The 18,843-nt window shown below is 37.8% G+C and overlaps 1 protein-coding gene across 7 annotated transcripts in view; it reads right to left on the bottom strand.

Annotated features, from left to right (window-relative positions):
* RGS7 (regulator of G protein signaling 7) overlaps positions 1-18,843 on the bottom strand; it is a 600,338-nt gene that overhangs the window by 192,572 nt on the left and 388,923 nt on the right. For 5 of the 7 annotated variants that reach the window (XM_082340986.1, XM_082340980.1, XM_082340983.1 and 2 more), the window contains exon 4: positions 1,201-1,251. The exons of the other annotated variants lie outside the window; for them this stretch is intronic. In XM_082340986.1, the coding sequence (XP_082197112.1) occupies positions 1,201-1,251 (51 nt within the window). The remainder of the gene's footprint in view (positions 1-1,200; positions 1,252-18,843) is intronic. 7 annotated transcript variants of the gene reach the window in all.

Here is an 18,843-nt window from a genome sequence, read left to right as displayed (position 1 = left end):
GCTACAGTTTACAAAGTCAGGAATGGCACTGAGCTGAGGCTGAGAGGTAAAACTGTCAAGACCGTGGCTTCCTTTCCCAATAATTATCTCCTTTTTTCATTATTTAGTAATAATTTGATGCTGGCAGTAGCTGCTTCATCTTTACTTATTTGTTTTATTCCTGTTTAACTTGATAGAATAAGTATTTTAAAAGATCATATACCAAGTGATCAGGGGATGCACACAGACATTTTGTACAGAATTAGAAGTATATTTTCTGGTGGCACGGCCTTATAAAGTTAGCTCAAAATGAGTAAAAATAAAAACTTTGCATCTCCATGTACTATTATTTCTAAACCATTCTAAGGTGGTAATCACCAGAAGCAGCAGTAAAAGCCATATCAATTTTTTTTTAATTGAAGGGATAGTGTCTGTGTAGTTAGTGTATTGCCATCTTTCTCTATTATGTCATTGTCACTGTAATCCCAATTTTTATGTTATTTTTCTTTTGTTTTTTTCAGCATCTTCTCTAAACAAAATAATCTCATTTTTATTTCAGTGATGTGAAATATTTGCCACACATGAAGGCTCTTACATGATATTTTTTTAAAGTCATTAAATTCCTCACAATTCAGAGTATGCTCTAGGCAATGAAGAAGTGCGCTGGTAGAAACTGTTCTCAAATTGTGGACATTGGTTTGCGTTGCAGAATACACAAAATGTCCACCACAATAAATGAGTCCATGGCTGCAATAAGGGTATTAAAAACATAATGTAGGCATGATAAAAAATTGGAATTACAAATAACACTGTTTTCAAACCTCAAGCAAAAATGGAGTTAAGGCAAAATTATAAATTAATGAGATTTAGTTCTATGTGTTTTCAGAAGAGAAATTTCATTATTTCATAATCACTTGCTATAAATTATATGTATAATTATTTATGGACATGTGTACAGCTCATCCATTCTAACAGTCGCTAATCACCTGAATCAAATGTTATAAAATAGGATATTATATATTGAAAAAATTTAAAAGTAAACTAAATAAAATTTAGTTAAATATACATTGACTACCATAAAATCTGTATAAATGGGAAAAACATATTTAAATGTAATTATAATTTTTCAGGTTTGCTTGTTTGTCATGTTAGCCCTGAGAAAACATATTTCTTAAAACCACAAAGAAAATACTTTTATCGATGGGAAAATTATTTTTTTACCTGGATCTTCTATGGTTAAGTTCTTTATTAACCATTGAACAATGTCTGACCCTGAAAAAAGAGAAAAAGAAAAACACATATATATATATATGAACATCTATTTATATATGTTAACCTTAAGAACTCAACATTTAGCACTCATAAGAGTAGGAATGTTTCTAATTGTTATAATAACGATTAAAGATCAGCCACATATGAAGTATTGAAAACAGAGCGTGAATACATTGTTTTTCTTCAGTGAGTCAAGGTGCAAACTTGTCAATTATTAAATATGAAATGTTTAAACATAAAGATTTAATATACTAGTAGTGGATAAAGTGATTCATTGATTTATTCATTTAATGAATGTTTATTGGGGGCCCACTATGTTTCAAGCACAATTCTTAGCATGGCATAACCAATATTTTATAAGATGATACCTGTCTCATTTCTGGTTTTCCGCATCCAGTCCCTGTATCTACTCTCAAGCCAACCCAAATTGGTTGTCAGTTTTTGGCAACAAATTTGTGTTGTTATAGTACTGTGTCTTTATAATACTATTTTCTTTGACTGAAAGGTCTTTCCGCTATTTTCAAGACACTCAAGATTCATTTACACAACAGAACTTCCCTTGACCATCACCTTTGGCAATGTGTGTGGAGAGCCGTAGGCTGGTCAAAAGGAAAGCAGGGCAGCCAACATTTCTACTGGGTTGTGATCCAAGATTGAAAGGATAAGGCCCTGAGCTAGTTCAGTGTACAAGTGAATTAGAACAAAATTAGACTTGTTCTAGGACCTTGTGACTAGGTCTGGGGTTGGCCAGTGGGAACATTAAGAGGACTCAAAGTTTACAGTCCAGGAGCATTAGGAATGAACGGAATGGTGAAAATATGAGCAGAAATGGGAGATTCAGAAAGAGGAGCTGATTTACCTGAGATGTTTATTTCTGTTTAATTTGGCTTTCAACATAATTCATTTCTACATAAAACTGCAAAAAATATGTAATGTAAATAGTTACATATACTTAGTAAGCTGTATCAGGGCTGCATGAATGAAATTTTGTGTGAAACGAGATTCCATTTCTACCTCTCTTGGAGACTGGATACAGCTGTAGCTTACCCACCTGAGACCTGGCAAATGAGTGATATTAACAATGGCCAAATAATTCTAGTTGCTTAAAGCAGAATAGTTCAAAATTAATTTCAAAATAAACTTGATCATCAAGCTTGACAATAATGTCCTAAAACTTATGAGAACAGTTACACCCAACATCGATTTCAATATGCATGCATTTTAAAAATATTAACTTCAAGTATTGAATGTCACTTGTATTCTTTTATAACTGTTCCTTTACAACTACCGTTGATTTAAATGCATTTGAGAGGATGGATTCACCTAGATCCTAAAGGAAGCTCTGAGGGAAGGAAGGAGGGGAAACCATTCATAAGAACACAGATGTGGAGTGGAGGAGAAGATGGCGGAAGAGTAAGACGCAGAGATCACCTTCCTCCCCACAGATACATCAGAAATACATCTACACGTGGAACTGGTCCTATAGAACACCCACTGAACGCTGGCAAAAGACGTCAGACCTCCCAAAAGGCAAGAAACTCCCCACGTACCTGGGTAGGGCAAAAGAAAAAAGAAATAACAGAGACAAAAGAATAGGGACGGGACCTGCACCAGTGGGAGGGAGCTATGAAGGAGGAAAGGTTTCCACACACTAGGAAGCCCCTTTGAGGGCGCAGACTGCGGGGGGTGGAGGGGGGAAGCTTCAGAGCCACGGAGGAGAGTGCAGAAACAGGGGTGTGGAGGGCAAAGCGGAGAGACTCCCACACAGAGGATCAGTGCAGACCAGCACTCGCCAGCCCGAGAGGCTTGTCTGCTCACCCGCCGGGGCAGGCGGGGGCTGGGAGCTGAGGCTCGGGCTTTGGTCGGATCCCAGGGAGAGGACTGGGGTTGGCTGCGTGAACACAGCCTGAAGGGGGCTAGTGCACCACGGCTAACCAGGAGGGAGTCCGGGAAAAGGTCTGGAGCTGCCAAACAGGCAAGAGACTTTTTCTTGGCTCTTTGTTTCCAGGTGCGCGAGGAGAGGGGATTCAGAGCGTCGCCTAAACAAGCTCCAGAGACGGGCGCGAGCTGCGGCTATCAGCGCGGACCCCAGAGACGGGCATGAGACGCTAAGGCTGCTCCTGCAGTCACCAAGAAGCCTGTGTGTGAGCACAGGTCACTCTCCACACCGCCCCTCCCGGGAGCCTGTGCAGTCCTCCACTGCCAGGGTCCCGTGATCCAGGGACAACTTCCCTGGGAGAACACACGGCGCGCCTCGGGCTGGTGCAACGTCACACGGGCCTCTGCCGTCGCAGGCTCGCCCCGCATCCGTACCCTTCCCTCCCCCTGGCCTGAGTGAGCCAGAGCCCCCGAAGCAGCTGCTCCTTTAACCCTGTCCTGTCTGAGCGAAGAACAGATGCCCTCAGGCGACCTACATGCAGAGGCGGGTCCAAATTCAAAGCTGAACCCCAGGAGCTGTACGAACAAAGAAGAGAAAGGGAAATTTCTCCCAGCAGCCTCAGAAGAAGCAGATTAAAGCTCCACAATCAACTTGATGTACCCTGAATCTGTGGAATACCTGAATAGGCAATGAATCATCCCAAATTGAGGAGGTGGACTTTGGGAGCAAGGTATATTATTTTTTCCCCTTTTCCTCTTTTTGTGAGTGTGTATGTGTATGCTTCTGTGTGAGATTTTGTCTGTATAGCTTTGCTTTCACCATTTGTCCTAGGGTTCTGTCTGTCCGTTTTTTTTTTTTTTTTTACTTAATAAAATTTTTTTTCTTAATAATTTTTTTATTTTAATAACTTTATTTTATCTTTATTTTATTTTATTTTATCCTCTTTCTTTCTTTCGATTTTTTCTCTGTTTTATTTTGAGCCATGTGTATGAAAGGCTCTTGGTGCTCCAGCCAGGCGTCAGGGTTGTGCATCTGAGGTGGGAGAGCCAACTTCAGGACACTGGTCCACAAGAGACCTCCCAGCTCCACGTAATACCAAATGGCAAAAATCTCCCAGAGATCTCCATCTCAACACCAAGACCCAGCTTCACTCAATAACCAGCAAGCTACAGTGCTGGAACCCTATGCCAAACAACTAGCAAGACAGGAACACAGCCCCATCCATTAGCAGAGAGGCTGCCTAAAATCATAATAAGGCCACAGACACCCCAAAACACACCACCAGACGTGGACCTGCCCACCAGAAAGACAAGATCCAGCCTCATCCACCAGAACACAGGCACTAGTCTCCTCAACCAGGAAGCCTACACAACCCACTGAACCAACCTTAGCCACTGGGGATAGATACCAAAAACAACGGGAACTATGAACCTGCAGCCTGCGAAAAGGCGACCCCAAACACAGTACGATAAGGAAAATAAGAAGACAGAAAAACACACAGCAGATGAAGGAGCAAGGTAGAAACACACCAGACCTACCAAATGAAGAGGAAATAGGCAGTCTACCTGAAAAAGAATTCAGAATAATGATAGTAAAGATGATCCAAAATCTTGGAAATAGAATACACAAAATGCAAGAAACATTTAACAAGGACGTAGAAGAACTAAAGAGGAACCAAGCAAAATGTTGTGTACAACACAATAAATGAAATTAAAAATACTCTAGAAGGGATCAATAGCAGAATAACTGAGGAAGAAGAACAGATAAGCGACCTGGAAGATAAAGTAGTGGAAATAACTACTGCACAGCAGAATAAAGAAAAAAGAATGAAAAGAACTGAGGACAGTCTCAGAGACCTCTGGGACAACATTAATGCACCAACATTCGAATTATAGGGGTCCCAGAAGAAGAAGAGAAAAAGAAAGGGACTGAGAAAATATTTGAAGAGATTATAGTTGAAAACTTCCCTAATATGGGAAAGGAAATAGTTAATCAAGTCCTGGAAGCACAGAGAGTCCCATACAGGATAAATCCAAGAAGAAACACACCAAGACACATATTAATCAAACTATCAAAAATTAAATATAAAGAAAACATATTAAAAGCAGCAACGGAAAAATAACAAATAACACAAAAGGGAATCCCCATAAGGTTAACAGCTGATCTTTCAGCAGAAACTCTGCAAGCCAGAAGGGAGGGGCAGGACATATTTAAAGTGATGAAGGAGAAAAACCTACAACCAAGATTACTCTACCCAACAAAGATGTCATTCAGATTTGATGGAGAAATTAAAACCTTTACAGACAAGCAAAAGCTGAGAGAGTTCAGCACCACCAAACCAGCTTTACAACAAATGCGAAAGGAACTTCTCTAGGCAAGAAACACAAGAGAAGGAAAACACCTTCAATAACAAACCCAAAACATTTAAGAAAATGGGAATAGGAACATACATATCAATAATTACCTTAAATGTAAATGGATTAAGTGCTCCCACCAAAAGACACAGACTGGCTGAATGGATACAAAAACAAGACCCGTATGTATGCTGTCTACAAGAGACCCACTTCAGACCTAGGGACACACACAGACTGAAAGTGAAGGGATGGAAAAAGATATTCCACGCAAATGGAAATCAAAAGAAAGCTGGAGTAGCAATTCTCATATCAGACAAAATAGACTTTAAAATAAAGACTATTATAAGAGACAAAGAAGGACACTATATAATGATCAAGGGATCAATCCAAGAAGAAGATATAACAATTGTAAATATTTATGCACCCAACATAGGAGCACCTCAATAGATAAGGCAAATACTAACAGCCATAAAAGGGGAAATTGACAGTAACACAATCATAGTAGGGGACTTCAACACCCCACTTTCACCAATGGACAGATCATCCAAAATGAAAATAAATAAGGAAACACAAGCTTTAAATGATACATTAAACAAGATGGACTTAATTGATATTTATAGGACATTCCACCCAAAAACAACAGAATACACATTTTTCTCAAGTGCTCATGGAATATTCTCCAGGATAGATCATATCCTGGGTCACAAATCAAGCCTTGGTAAATTTAAGAAAATTGAAATCGTATCAAGTATCTTTTCCGACCACAACGCTATGAGACTAGATATCAATTACAGGAAAAGATCTGTAAAAAATACAAACACATGGAGGCTAAACAATACACTACTTAATAGCGAAGTGATCACTGAAGAAATCAAACGGGAAATCAAAAAATACCTAGAAACAAATTACAGTGGAGACAAGATGACCCAAAACCTGTGGGATGCAGCAAAAGCAGTTCTAAGAGGGAAGTTTATAGCAATACAAGCCTACCTCAAGAAACAGGAAACATCTCAAATAAACAACCTAACCTTGCACCTAAAGCAATTAGCGAGAGAAGAACAAAAAAACCCCAAAGTTAGCAGAAGGAAAGAAATCATAAAGATCAGATCAGAAATAAAAGAAAAAGAAATGAAGGAAACAATAGCAAAGATCAATAAAGCTAAAAGCTGGTTCTTTGAGAAGATAAACAAAATTGATAAAACATTAGCCAGAATCATCAAGAAAAAAAGCGAGAAGACTCAAATCAATAGAATTAGACATGAAAAAGAAGAAATAACAACTGACACTGCAGTAATACAAAGGATTATGAGAGATTACTACAAGCAACTCTATGCCAATAAAATGGACAACTTGGAAGAAATGGACAAATTCTTAGAAATGCACAATCTGCCGAGACTGAACCAGGAAGAAATAGAAAATATGAACAGACCAATCACAAACACTGAAATTGAAACTGTGATTAAAAATCTTCCAACAAACAAAAGCCCAGGACCAGACGGCTTCACAGGCGAATTCTTTCAAACATTTAGAGAAGAGCTAACACCTATCTTTCTCAAACTCTTCTAAAATATTGCAGAGGGAGGAACACTCCCCACCTCATTCTATGAGGCCACCATCACCCTGATATCAAAACCAGACAAAGATGTCACAAAGAAAGAAAACTACAGGCCAATATCACTGATGAACATAGATGCAAAAATCCTCAACAAAATACTAGCAAAGAGAATCCAACAGCACATTAAAAGGATCATACAAAATGATCAAGTGGGGTTTATTCCAGGAATGCAAGGATTCTTCAGTATATGCAAATCAATCAACGTGATATACCATATTAACAAACTGAAGGAGAAAAACCATATGATCATCTCAATAGATGCAGAGAAAGCTTTCGACAAAATTCAACACCCATTTATGATAAAAGCCCTGCAGAAAGTAGGCATAGAGGGAACTTTCCTCAACATAATAAAGGCCATATATGACAAACCCACAGCCAACATTGCCCTCAATGGTGAAAAACTGAAACCATTTCCACTAAGATCAGGAACAAGACAAGGTTGCCCACTCTCACCACTATTATTCAACATAGTTTTGGAAGTTTTAGCCACAGCGATCAGAGAAGAAAAAGAAATAAAAGGAATCCAAATCAGAAAAGAAGTAAATCTGTCACTGTTTGTAGATGACATGATACTATACATAGAGAATCCTAAAGATGCTACCAGAAAACTACTAGAGCTAATCAATGAATTTGGTAAGGTAGCAAGATACAAAATTAATGCACAGAAATCTCTTGCATTCCTATACACTAATGATGAAAAATCTGAACGTGAAAATAAGAAAACACTCCCGTTTACCATTGCAAAAGAAAGAATAAAATATCTAGGAATAAACCTACCTAAGGAGACAAAAGACCTGTATGCAGAAAATTATAAGACACTGATGAAAGAAATTAAAGATGATACAAATAGATGGAGAGATATACCATGTTCTTGGATTGGAAGAATCAACACTGTGAAAATGACTCTACTACACAAAGCAATCTACAGATTCAATGCAATCCCTATCAAACTACCACTGGCATTTTTCACAGAACTAGAACAAAAAATTTCACAATTTGTATGGAAACACAACAGACCTCGAATAGCCAAAGCAATCTTGAGAATGAAAAATGGAGCTGGAGGAATCAGGTTCCCTGACTTCAGACTATACTACAAAGCTACAATAATCAAGACAGTATGGTACTGGCACAAAAACAGAAACACAGATCAATAGAACAGGATAGAAAGCCCAGAGATAAACCCACGAGCATATGGTCACCTTATCTTTGATAAAGGAGGCATGCATATACAGTGGAGAAAAGACAGCCTCTTCAATAAGTGGTGCTGGGAAAAGTGGACAGGTACATGTAAAAGTATGAAGTTAGAACACTCCCTAACACCATACACAAAAATAAACTCAAAATGGATTAAAGACTTAAATGTAAGGCCAGACACTATCAAACTCTTAGAGGAAAACATAGGCAGAACACTCTATGACATAAATCACAGCAAGATCCTTTTTGACCCAGCTCCTAGAGAAATGGAAATAAAAACAAAAATAAACAAATGGGACCTAATGAAACTTAAAAGCTTTTACACAGCAAAGGAAACCATAAACAAGACCAAAAGACAACCCTCAGAATGGGAGAAAATATTTGCAAATGAAGCAATTGACAAAGGATTAATCTCCAAGATTTACAAGCAGCTCATGCAGCTCAATAACAAAAAAACAAACAACCCTTTCCAAAAATGGGCAGAAGACCTAAATAGACATTTCTTCAAAGAAGATATACAGATTGCCAACAAACACATGAAAGAATGCTCAAGATCATTAATCATGAGAGAAATGCAAATCAAAACCACAATGAGATATCATCTCACACCGGTCAGAACGGCCATCATCAAAAAATCTACAAACAATAAATGCTGGAGAGGGTGTGGATAAAAGGGAACACTCTTGCACTGTTGGTCGGAATTTAAATTGATACAGCCACTATGGAGAACAGTATGGAGGTTCCTTAAAAATCTAAAAATAGAACTACCATATGACCCAGCAATCCCACTACTGGGCATATAGCTTGAGAAAACCGTAAGTCAAAAAGGGTCATGTACCAAAATGTTCATTGCAGCTCTATTTACAATAGTCAGGACATGGAAGCAACCTAAGTGTCCATCATTGGATGAATGGATAAAGAAGATGTGGCACATATATACAATGGAATATTACTCAGCCATAAAAAGAAACGAAATTGAGTTATTTGTAGTGAGGTGGATGGAGTTAGAGTCTGTCATACAGAGTGAAGTAAGTCAGAAAGAGAAAAACAAATACCGTATGCTAACACATATATATGGAATCTAAGGGGGAAAAAACAGGTCATGAAGAACCTAGTGGCAAGATGGGAATAAAGACACAGACCTACTAGAGAATGGACTTGAGGATATGGGGAGGGGGAGGAGTGAGATGTGACAGGGTGAGAGAGTGGCATGGACACATATACACTCCCAAACGTAAAATAGATAGCTAGTGGGAAGCAGCCGCATAGCACAGAGAGATAAGCTCTGTGCTTTGTGACCACCTAGAGGGGTGGGATAGGGAGGGTGGGAGGGAGGGAGATGCAAGAGGGAAAAGATATGGGACCATATGTATAGGTATAACTGATTCACTTTGTTATAAAGCAGAAACTAACACACCATTGTAAAGCAATTATACTCCAATAAAGATGTTAAAAAAAAAAGCACTTGAAAGATGCTCCACATTGCTAATTATTAGAGAAACGCAAATGAAAACTACAGTGAGGTATCACGTCATATCAGTCAGAATGGCCATCATCAAAAAGTTGACAAACAATAAATCCTGGAGAGGGTGTGGAGAAAAGGGAACCCTCTTACACTGTTGGTGGGAATGTAAATTGGGAGAACCCCTATGGAGAACAGTATGGAGGTTCCTTAAAAAACTAAAAATAGAACTACCATATAATCCAGCAATCCCACTCCTGGGCATATATTTGGACAAAACCATAGTTCAAAAAGGTACATGCACCCCAATATTCATTGCAGCAGTATTTGCAATAGCCAAAACATGTAAGCAAGCTAAATGTGCATCAACAAAGGAGTGGATAAAGAAGATGTGGTACATATATACAGTGGAATATTATACTCAACCATAAAAAAGAACGAAATAATGCCATTTGCAGCAACTTGGATAGACCTAGAGATTGTAATACTGAGGAAAGTAAGTCAGAGAAAGACAAATATCATATGTTATCCCTTATATATGGAATCTAAAAAAAAATTGGTACAAATGAGCTTATTTACAAAACAGAAATAGAGTCACAGATGTAGCAAACAAATGATTACCATGGGGAAAAATGGGGGAGGGATAAAGTGGGAGATTGGGATTGCCATATACACACTACTATATATGAAATAGATAACTAATACGGACCTATTTGATAGCACAGGGAGATCTACTCAATATTCTGTAATGGCCTATATGGGAAAATAATCTAAAAAAAGAGTGGATATGTGTATATGTATAACTGATTCACTTTACTCTATACCTGAAACTAACACAACATTGTAAATCAACTATATTCCAATAAAAATTAAAAAAAAAAATTCAGTTCCTCCCAGTCACACTAGCCACAATTCAAGTGCTTAATACCCTCATTTGGTTAGTGGCTACTGTATTGGAACTGCAGATATAGAACATTTACATCATTGCACAAAGTCTAATGGACAGCACTTGTCCAGATACTACAGTATTACAAGAACAATTCTCTGAATATGTATGTGTTTTCACAGGCTAATCTTTACTTTTTCAAAATGAAATTAACATGTGAAAGTAAACAGCACAGGACCTAACACAATATAGACATACAGCAACAACAAAAATGTGTTAGTATCTCTTCCACTCAAGTTGGAAGGAACATTTCCATGAAGTAAGTGTAAGAAGAAAATCAAGGGAATTAAAAATAGTGCTCCAAAGTGAAAACAAGAGACGGAAGTTCAAATTAGCTTAGAGTAGAAGAAGAAAATTAGATAATTTTAAAGGTAGATGAGTAAGGATAAAAGCTTTCTAAACAAGATACAAAAGCAAGAAGCTAAAAAAAATTAATAAATGACTGATATGAAGTTTTAAAATTAAAAAATTCTCTACAAAAAAAAGGAAAGGCATATAAACAAAGTTTAAAAAAACAGAACAATTGTGAAGTTTTTGTAATGAATTTGGAAAAGGAAGTATTTCTTCCATGTCTTCTTCTCAGCACTCATCATCTTGATGTTACATTTTATATTTATTAACACTAGATTTTATGGGTATTTGTTTTCATCCCCCATGAAGACAAGCATGTGATCTGCCTTGTTCATGACTGTATCTTCAGTGCCTCAAGTGGTTTGGGCATATGATAAGAATTCAATAAATGGTTGATGAATGGATGAATATAAATTTAAAACTTTGAGAAAATAACTATTAGATACCAGTAACCCAACAGCAAAGCAGGCAGATATATGAATAAGACATTCATTAAATATTAAATGGAAATAGTCCATATTAAATAATAAAACAATATATACATAAAATTTATACTCAATACATTGGCAAAATGAAAAAAAATGTTTCATAATACACCATTTTGAGGAAAGGATAGAGAACCAGAACTTTTATACACTAGTTAGAGTTCAGTCCCTTTGCAGGATAATTTTGTAAAATTTATTAAATTATAGCTATCACCTTAATAGCTCAGAAAATCTGCTATTTAAAAAATGTGCCCTATTGCTATACAAGTGCATAAAGATATAAACACACATAAAGATATTCACACACAAATATACTCACTTCAGCATTGTTTGCAATTACCCCCCCGCCCCAAATAAAGTGTCTCTACAACCTGATATTCTGGTGTTTTGAGCAAGTGAGTCCACTTTCCTGAGTGTCAACCTCACTCCTAAAAAAGAACTTTAGTGAGGAGGATAACAGAATCCCATAAAGTGTTTTTGTTTTGACAAGCGATTCTGAGTTTGCATCAAAACATAATTACTACAAAAACAGTACCCAATTCTAATTCATGAAGGCGTTCTCCCTCCTACTCCCACACCTGTCTCCATCAAAGCAGCACAAGAATCCACACACCTGGTCATTAAGCCAAATTCACTTAGCACTCTCTTGGGCACTGAAAGAAGACAACACAAGAGAAGCATGACTTCTACCTAGAGGAACTTACTGCCTAGTCAGGGAAGGTAGCTGCATAAAGAGGAGAAAGTTGGATCCTTCTGACCCTGTGTCTTTACTCCAATACCAAGACTGAAAATCCTGAAGAATCTGCACAACTCATAGACCTCCATTAGGAACTTAGTCTCCTACCTCAGCCTTTCTCAATGGTACTCAATAATTTATTTTCCACCCATTCACGCCACAGTCATGAATACATGCTGTGTAATTATGGGGACACTGGCACACTGGAGAGAAAAGGTAAAAAGAGTACGATGCTCATTCTCAAAGAACTCACTGAATGGCAGCTGAAGCAAGGAAACAGATGTGGTTAAGTGCTGGGACAGACCTAAGAACAGTCCACTATAGAAGCGAGTACACAGGGTACCTAACATAGAGTGAGAGGGAAGGAGACGGGACATTAGGAACTGGCATTCATAGTTAGCTTCCTCTCCTGTTCTTTACGGTGACTGTTCCAATCTTCCACTACTGGCTCAAATTTCTCAACTGCTATGAGGTTGCTAAAATGAATGTAAAACAGAGAAGCTTAAGTTAACTAAAACTTACAGCCCTACTTTACTGAGGTACGATTTATATACACCAAAATGCATATATTTCAAGTATAAAATTTGCTAAGTCCTGACAGATGTCTGTACTACTTCAATTAAGATACAGAACATTTTCATCATCATAGTAACTGAAATGCCCTCATGATCACTTTTGGACAAGATAACCCCTTCCCCAGAGAAAACTAGGATTCTCATTTCTATCACGATGTTTTAGTTTTGCCTGTCCCAGAACTTTATAAAACAAAATTTTACAGTATGCACTTACTTGTGTCTGGCTTCTTTTGCTCAACATACTGTTTTGATAATCATTCATATTATTGCATGTATCAGTGTTCCTTCTAACTGCTGAGTTCTTTTCATTGTATGAATATACTACAGTTTGTTTATAGACCTTTGGGTTGTTTCTAGTTTATGGTCATTATAAATAAAACTGCTATGAATATTCCTGTCATTTCTTATTATGGACTTATGTTTTCATTTTTTAATGTAAATACCTTCCACCTGCTTTTGACAAACAGAATGTAGTATTTCTGAACCTTAAAAGTTAGAAGGTGGGGATAAAAAAACCCAGTGGTATCAGTGGGTCAATAAATCTCAACCTAATATTCAAATGACCCCCCCTTGCCTGTCACTTCAATTTAAAAATGGAGGTTAACAAAGATTAACTCCATCAACTTACTGCATCCACATGTATAAATTTGTTTGTCTTTATATCTCCTCCCTCCTATTTTCCCCAGTTTCTGAAGAAGAGGGTTCTATTTTCCTGTCCAGAGCAAATCCCTTTTTATCTCATTTTATTCCATCTCCTCAAGGGCTTAACTGTACTTTACCCTCAAGTTTTTTTTAATATTAAAAAAAAAATGAAGCTTCATAGACAACAGTATGGCACTCAGACTCTAGCAAGTGAAAAAATACTGTACATATAATCCCAAATTAAATATATAACTAGAGTGGCAAATATTGTGACCGAAACTAAAGGGAACATGAAAGATTAAAACAAACGATCCTGGTTTAGTTTGGAAGCTTGAGAGCCTTCTCTAAACACTTGGATGGAAAAGATTGAACCTATGTATGAGACAGAATTATAGAAAAGGAAGGTCCTAGAAGAGATAGGATAGAATTAAAATCAAAGTACAGGACAAACTACATGCAGGATATGAATCAAAACCCTTTTTCTGAGATGGAAAGAAAGTCGGGACTAGAAATTGAAAGTACTCTCAAAGTATGGAAATTGGTATGTTTATATCTCAAATTTTCCTATGAACCTGGGGCATGGCAATCTTTTGAGTCAATTGTGGTTATTATTTAAGAATTTGAAGGAAGAAGTGAGGAATTGGAAGTGCTGCTATGAGAAGTGGGAGAGGCTGCTGACAAAGGTTTGACAAGAGGCCCTAAGGGTCCAGGTGAGGTTGGGAAGCATGGTGTTCTGGGCAGAGAGGCTTCCACCAGCAGCACTCAGCTGTACAGGTACAAGCTCACAGAGGAAGCAGGAGGTTTTCAAGGTGGGTCTAGCACAAGGATAGGCCCTGGAGGACATTCAATGATCTAGGGGGTTTAGAAAAATTATTGAAAGAATTAGAAAATATTCCAGAGTCTTAAAGTGACAATAAAGTTTAAAAACCTATCTTTTCTCCTGCCCCACATCAAACACATGGATATGTGGTGCATGTTCAGCCACTGCTATACACGGCTGCAAAGAAAGCAGTGTCTTTCAGGAAAGACCAAGTTTCTATTAAGGTCAGGAATCTAAAATAATCTCTAATAAAGAGACCTATAAGGGAGTTTCTATATATAAGTAAGACTTAGTAACTGAAATAAAACTCTTCAGTTTTTCTCCTCTTGAATGACAGAGATGCCAGAAAGACCAGCAGTTCTCAAATTTTAATGTGCATATGAATCACATTGTTTAAATCTTGTTAAAATACAGATTGTGATTCAGTAAAACTGGATTGGGGCCTGATAGTTTCCATTTCTAACAAGCTCGCAGAAGATGTTGCTGCTTCCGGCCCTGAGGAGTGTAAATCAATTCTGAGTGACTTAGTGTTGGAGAATACAGGAAAAGAAGTTGCCAGACCTCAGAGAAAGAGCAAAAGAAACACAGAAGGACCCTTGGGTCTCTATGGTGAAGAAGTCTACACTGATCTGAATTCCAAGAGTACTCAATAGCTTTGGAGGTTCTAGTTCCAAGAGGAGGTGCCATTCACATATTTCCTCAGTCACTGAGTAGAGAACCGGCAGCAACATTTGGCATTCTGGGGACAGACTGACATCTAACGGTGTACCCAGAAATGGGAGTGAATACCTCTGTCACCTTTATCATTGAATAGGGATGTTGGAAGGCATACTGTAAACTGTTGAAAGGAGAGCCAGCAATGAGGTACAAACTGTAAAGCAGGAGGGTTAAGTCAGGTGAAAGTGTAACACTGTAGAGTTAAGTGAATGTTATGGGCTGAGTTGATTCCTATGTTGAATTCCTAACTCCCAGTATCCTAGAATGTGACTATATTTGGACACAGAGTATTTTAAAATGTAATTAAGGTTAAATAAGGTTAAATTAGATTGGGCCCTAATCCAATATGACGGGTGTACTTATAAGAAGAGAAAATTAGGACATAGATACACAGAGGGAAGACCATATGAAGATATGCAGAAGATGGCTATCTGTAAGCTAAGGAGAGAGGCCTCACCTGAAACCAACCTTGCTGTTACCTTGATCTCAGACGCACATCTCCAGAACAGTGAGATAATAAATTTCTATTGTTTAAACCAGCCAGTCTGTGATACTTTGTTATGGCAGCCCTAGCCAAGTAGCAGATTAAATGAGATGGCATTTGGGTAGTGCCTAGAATAAAAAGATAAGAGACTTGGTATGACTATCTGGGTTTGAGTATCTGAAGGGCACTTTGCTCTAAAGTGATTACCCTGTTGGTGCTGTGAATGAATATCTAATGACGTTAATAGTTCAAAGTCTGGGTGCTTGTTGTAAAGCCAAAGAAATTGGATCCCTCTGTGGATTAACATTAGCAACAGAATACACATAGATGTAAACACTTAAGGTGAAACATTTGGCAACATGTGCTTTCCTGTTCCTAACCAAATACATCAGGAGAAAGTCCCAAGAGGATTAAGAACCGTGCTCTGTGATGATCTCTCACTGGCAGGTTCAACACCTGGAAAGGAACAATTGCTGATCATTTGTAATATGCCAAGAATGAAACTGCATTTTTGGATATTTTATTCTGCTCTCCAACCTAGCAGAGAAGGCCAAGAGGAAGAAATTAAATTAAAACTCATAGATCAAAAGCTTAACTTCTCTTCTAGAAATGCATTTACACATTACTTAACATTCATAACTAATTTTGTGATTCTGTGACTTTCAAGTTACCATCTTTCATGGCCAATGTTCCAGTTTCTTGCTGATCCTATCAATGGGTCTCATCTGAGAATATCAGCATCTAGGATGGCATAATGGGGAGAATATGCCGACTGGCTCCTGTGCAAGAGGTGATGAACTCCATCAGATGTTTGATCCTCTCATCAGAAATGCTGCACACAGACTGTTTTGGTATCTAACAAGAACTATATGTATTTTATTTTAACTAAAACTAAATACATAACTCCAGTGATATAAAAGGAAATTTTATTTTATCTCAAGCAGAGAAAAGCCTATAAAAGAGGTCTGGGGAAGTATGCTTCCTGGGCGTGCTAATCCTTTTGGATTAGTCTAAGAAACATACAAAGATTTTGTTTTTTCATTTATATGTTTTGAGTTCTTTTAATGCAACATTCAGCAGAAAGTACTGGTTGACTGCCACAGAAGGACAGAACCTATCAGTCTATAATAATCCAGATAGGTTTGGTGATCCAAAGGCAGAATGATACATGTGCCACTTCCTTCCTAGCACCATGGGAGGGGCCGGCCTCATGGAATGGCTGCAGCAAAGTGGAGTAGACTCAGGAGAGAAACAGTGGAATCTGGCCCTGTTTGCTCAAGAAGGACCTGTGAGAGGTAGAAGAGATCCAAAAATTCCTGAGGCCCTTGAGTGCTGGGCATGGAAGCCAGATGAGAATTAAGAAATATGTTGCCTACTGAGGTTCTCTACAGTGTGGAATGAGGGACCTGTAGATAAGGGTAGCCAGTTACAGACAACAGTGATGATGGTGGTGGTGGGGAAGGGAGTCTCTGACATTGACAAGAACAGACCATGGGCTGCACCAATGCTGGAAAATTGAACATTGGATACAGCCAGGCCAGAGGGCAAGACTCAAAGACATGAGTATGCCAAGACACCTCAGTGAAGGTCAGTGAGAGCCCAAGGAGCAAATAAGGACCTGAAATCAGCAAGTGGTCCAAGGCTCCTCTTGCAAAACACGACGTCATATTAACCTACCCCTCTGCACTGGAATGCTGTCCAAGAAAAGGAAAGGAGAAGGTAAGGGGACTTGGGAAGAAACTTTACCTAAATGACAGTAAGTCACTGGGAAGTGACAGGATAAACAGAAAGTGATTTGGTTATAAGTAATAGGAAAAATTAAGCCATATTTCAAGAAACTGGAAATGAATGAATAGAAATAGGGCTCATGAGGAAGTTCAGGTCAGTTATTGAGAAATAAAAAGATGTATATATATGTATGTATATGTATATGTATGTGCCTATTGATGTCGTGTTGTGGTGGTTAATTTTAAAAAGCTGAACTAGGGGTTCGAAAGGGAAATTCCTTTCCATTTCATAGCTCAGAAGTCTTGACTATTGCTTTCTCCCTGATGGTGAGAAATCCAGCTCAATAAATGTGCCTCTTTCCACTCATGCAGAGCAAAAGGAAATGAACCTAGTCAATGGATTTAATGGATTTAAGAACTATACCTTAAAATGGAAAATAGAGAATGTTACCTAGTGCTACAGCACATAATTAAAGTGTTTCTACCATATCATATTAGTGAAAGACATAGGGCAGGAGAGGACAAAGAGAGGTGATGCCACTCTTGAGAGTCAACATATTAATGGGAACTTTCAGCCTAGTAATGTAAACGAATCTTGTTAAATCCTACTCTCAGTAAAATTCCAGGGAATGAGAGCTACAAAGAGAATGCCCTTCTCAGGGAACCTCACTAGCATTAGGACATTAACTTGAGAAATGATGGTGATGGTCTATTCTAGATGAAAGACTTAAAAACACTATTTCTAAAAAGGTCTTAGCTGTCAAATATGAGATTCACATCACCAAACCTACATTTCCTTGCTTCCTTTTTTTGTGAAATAAGATCTCTTTTCCCCCCACAATCTTCCATTTTCTACATTTATTGAGATTTTTGTCTCAAAATGCAAAAACTAGATGGCATGACAGTACCTAACATAGAAAATCAAAATTATTTCACTCTGTGCATACCCTCCATTTACATCCACCCCTCAGTATAAAATTTGAATCTATCCAATAATCAGATAGCATTGTCTAGATAGTATTTATATATTTTTATGATATTAGTCTTTTATGCAATCTTACATAAAGATAAAATTTTAAACATTAATGGGTCACACAGCACTTTAATTTTAAATCCACTGGACAGATGCACTCTATATTACTTGTCTACAGGTATCTTCAGAATTAAACTTTTACAAGCTCGCTCCAGTTTTTTTTGGCTATAGCCCAAAGGATATCACAGGACTGTTAAGATAGCAGAAATTACTGGGCCAACCATGTAACTGTATCATCATTTCCTAAACATGGAGACTGCTCAACTCATTTGTTTATTCATTAATATCCTTTGAATATTTATCATGTTCCAGGAAGCACCATGATACTATGATGCCTAAAATCATATGAAGGAAGTAAAACATTCCCACAGATAACTACAGTATGAAAGTTTCCATATGAGTGATAGAAATAACTATGAAAATCTTGGAAAGAAATAAGTCATTTCAGGCTCTAGTGAGTAGAAAAGGCATTTCAGCTGGCCTTGAAGAATGGGTAAGTCTTCACCAGACTGAAAGATGAGATCCTCACATGGAGATAAACAGGTTCCACAGCTTATACAAAAGGCAGGAAT

This window comes from Balaenoptera borealis, assembly GCF_965194805.1.
Source record: "Balaenoptera borealis genome assembly, chromosome: 1".
Lineage (NCBI taxonomy): Eukaryota > Metazoa > Chordata > Mammalia > Artiodactyla > Balaenopteridae > Balaenoptera > Balaenoptera borealis.
Note: the sequence above shows the minus strand (reverse complement) of the source record. Positions and strands in the feature narration are given on the sequence as shown.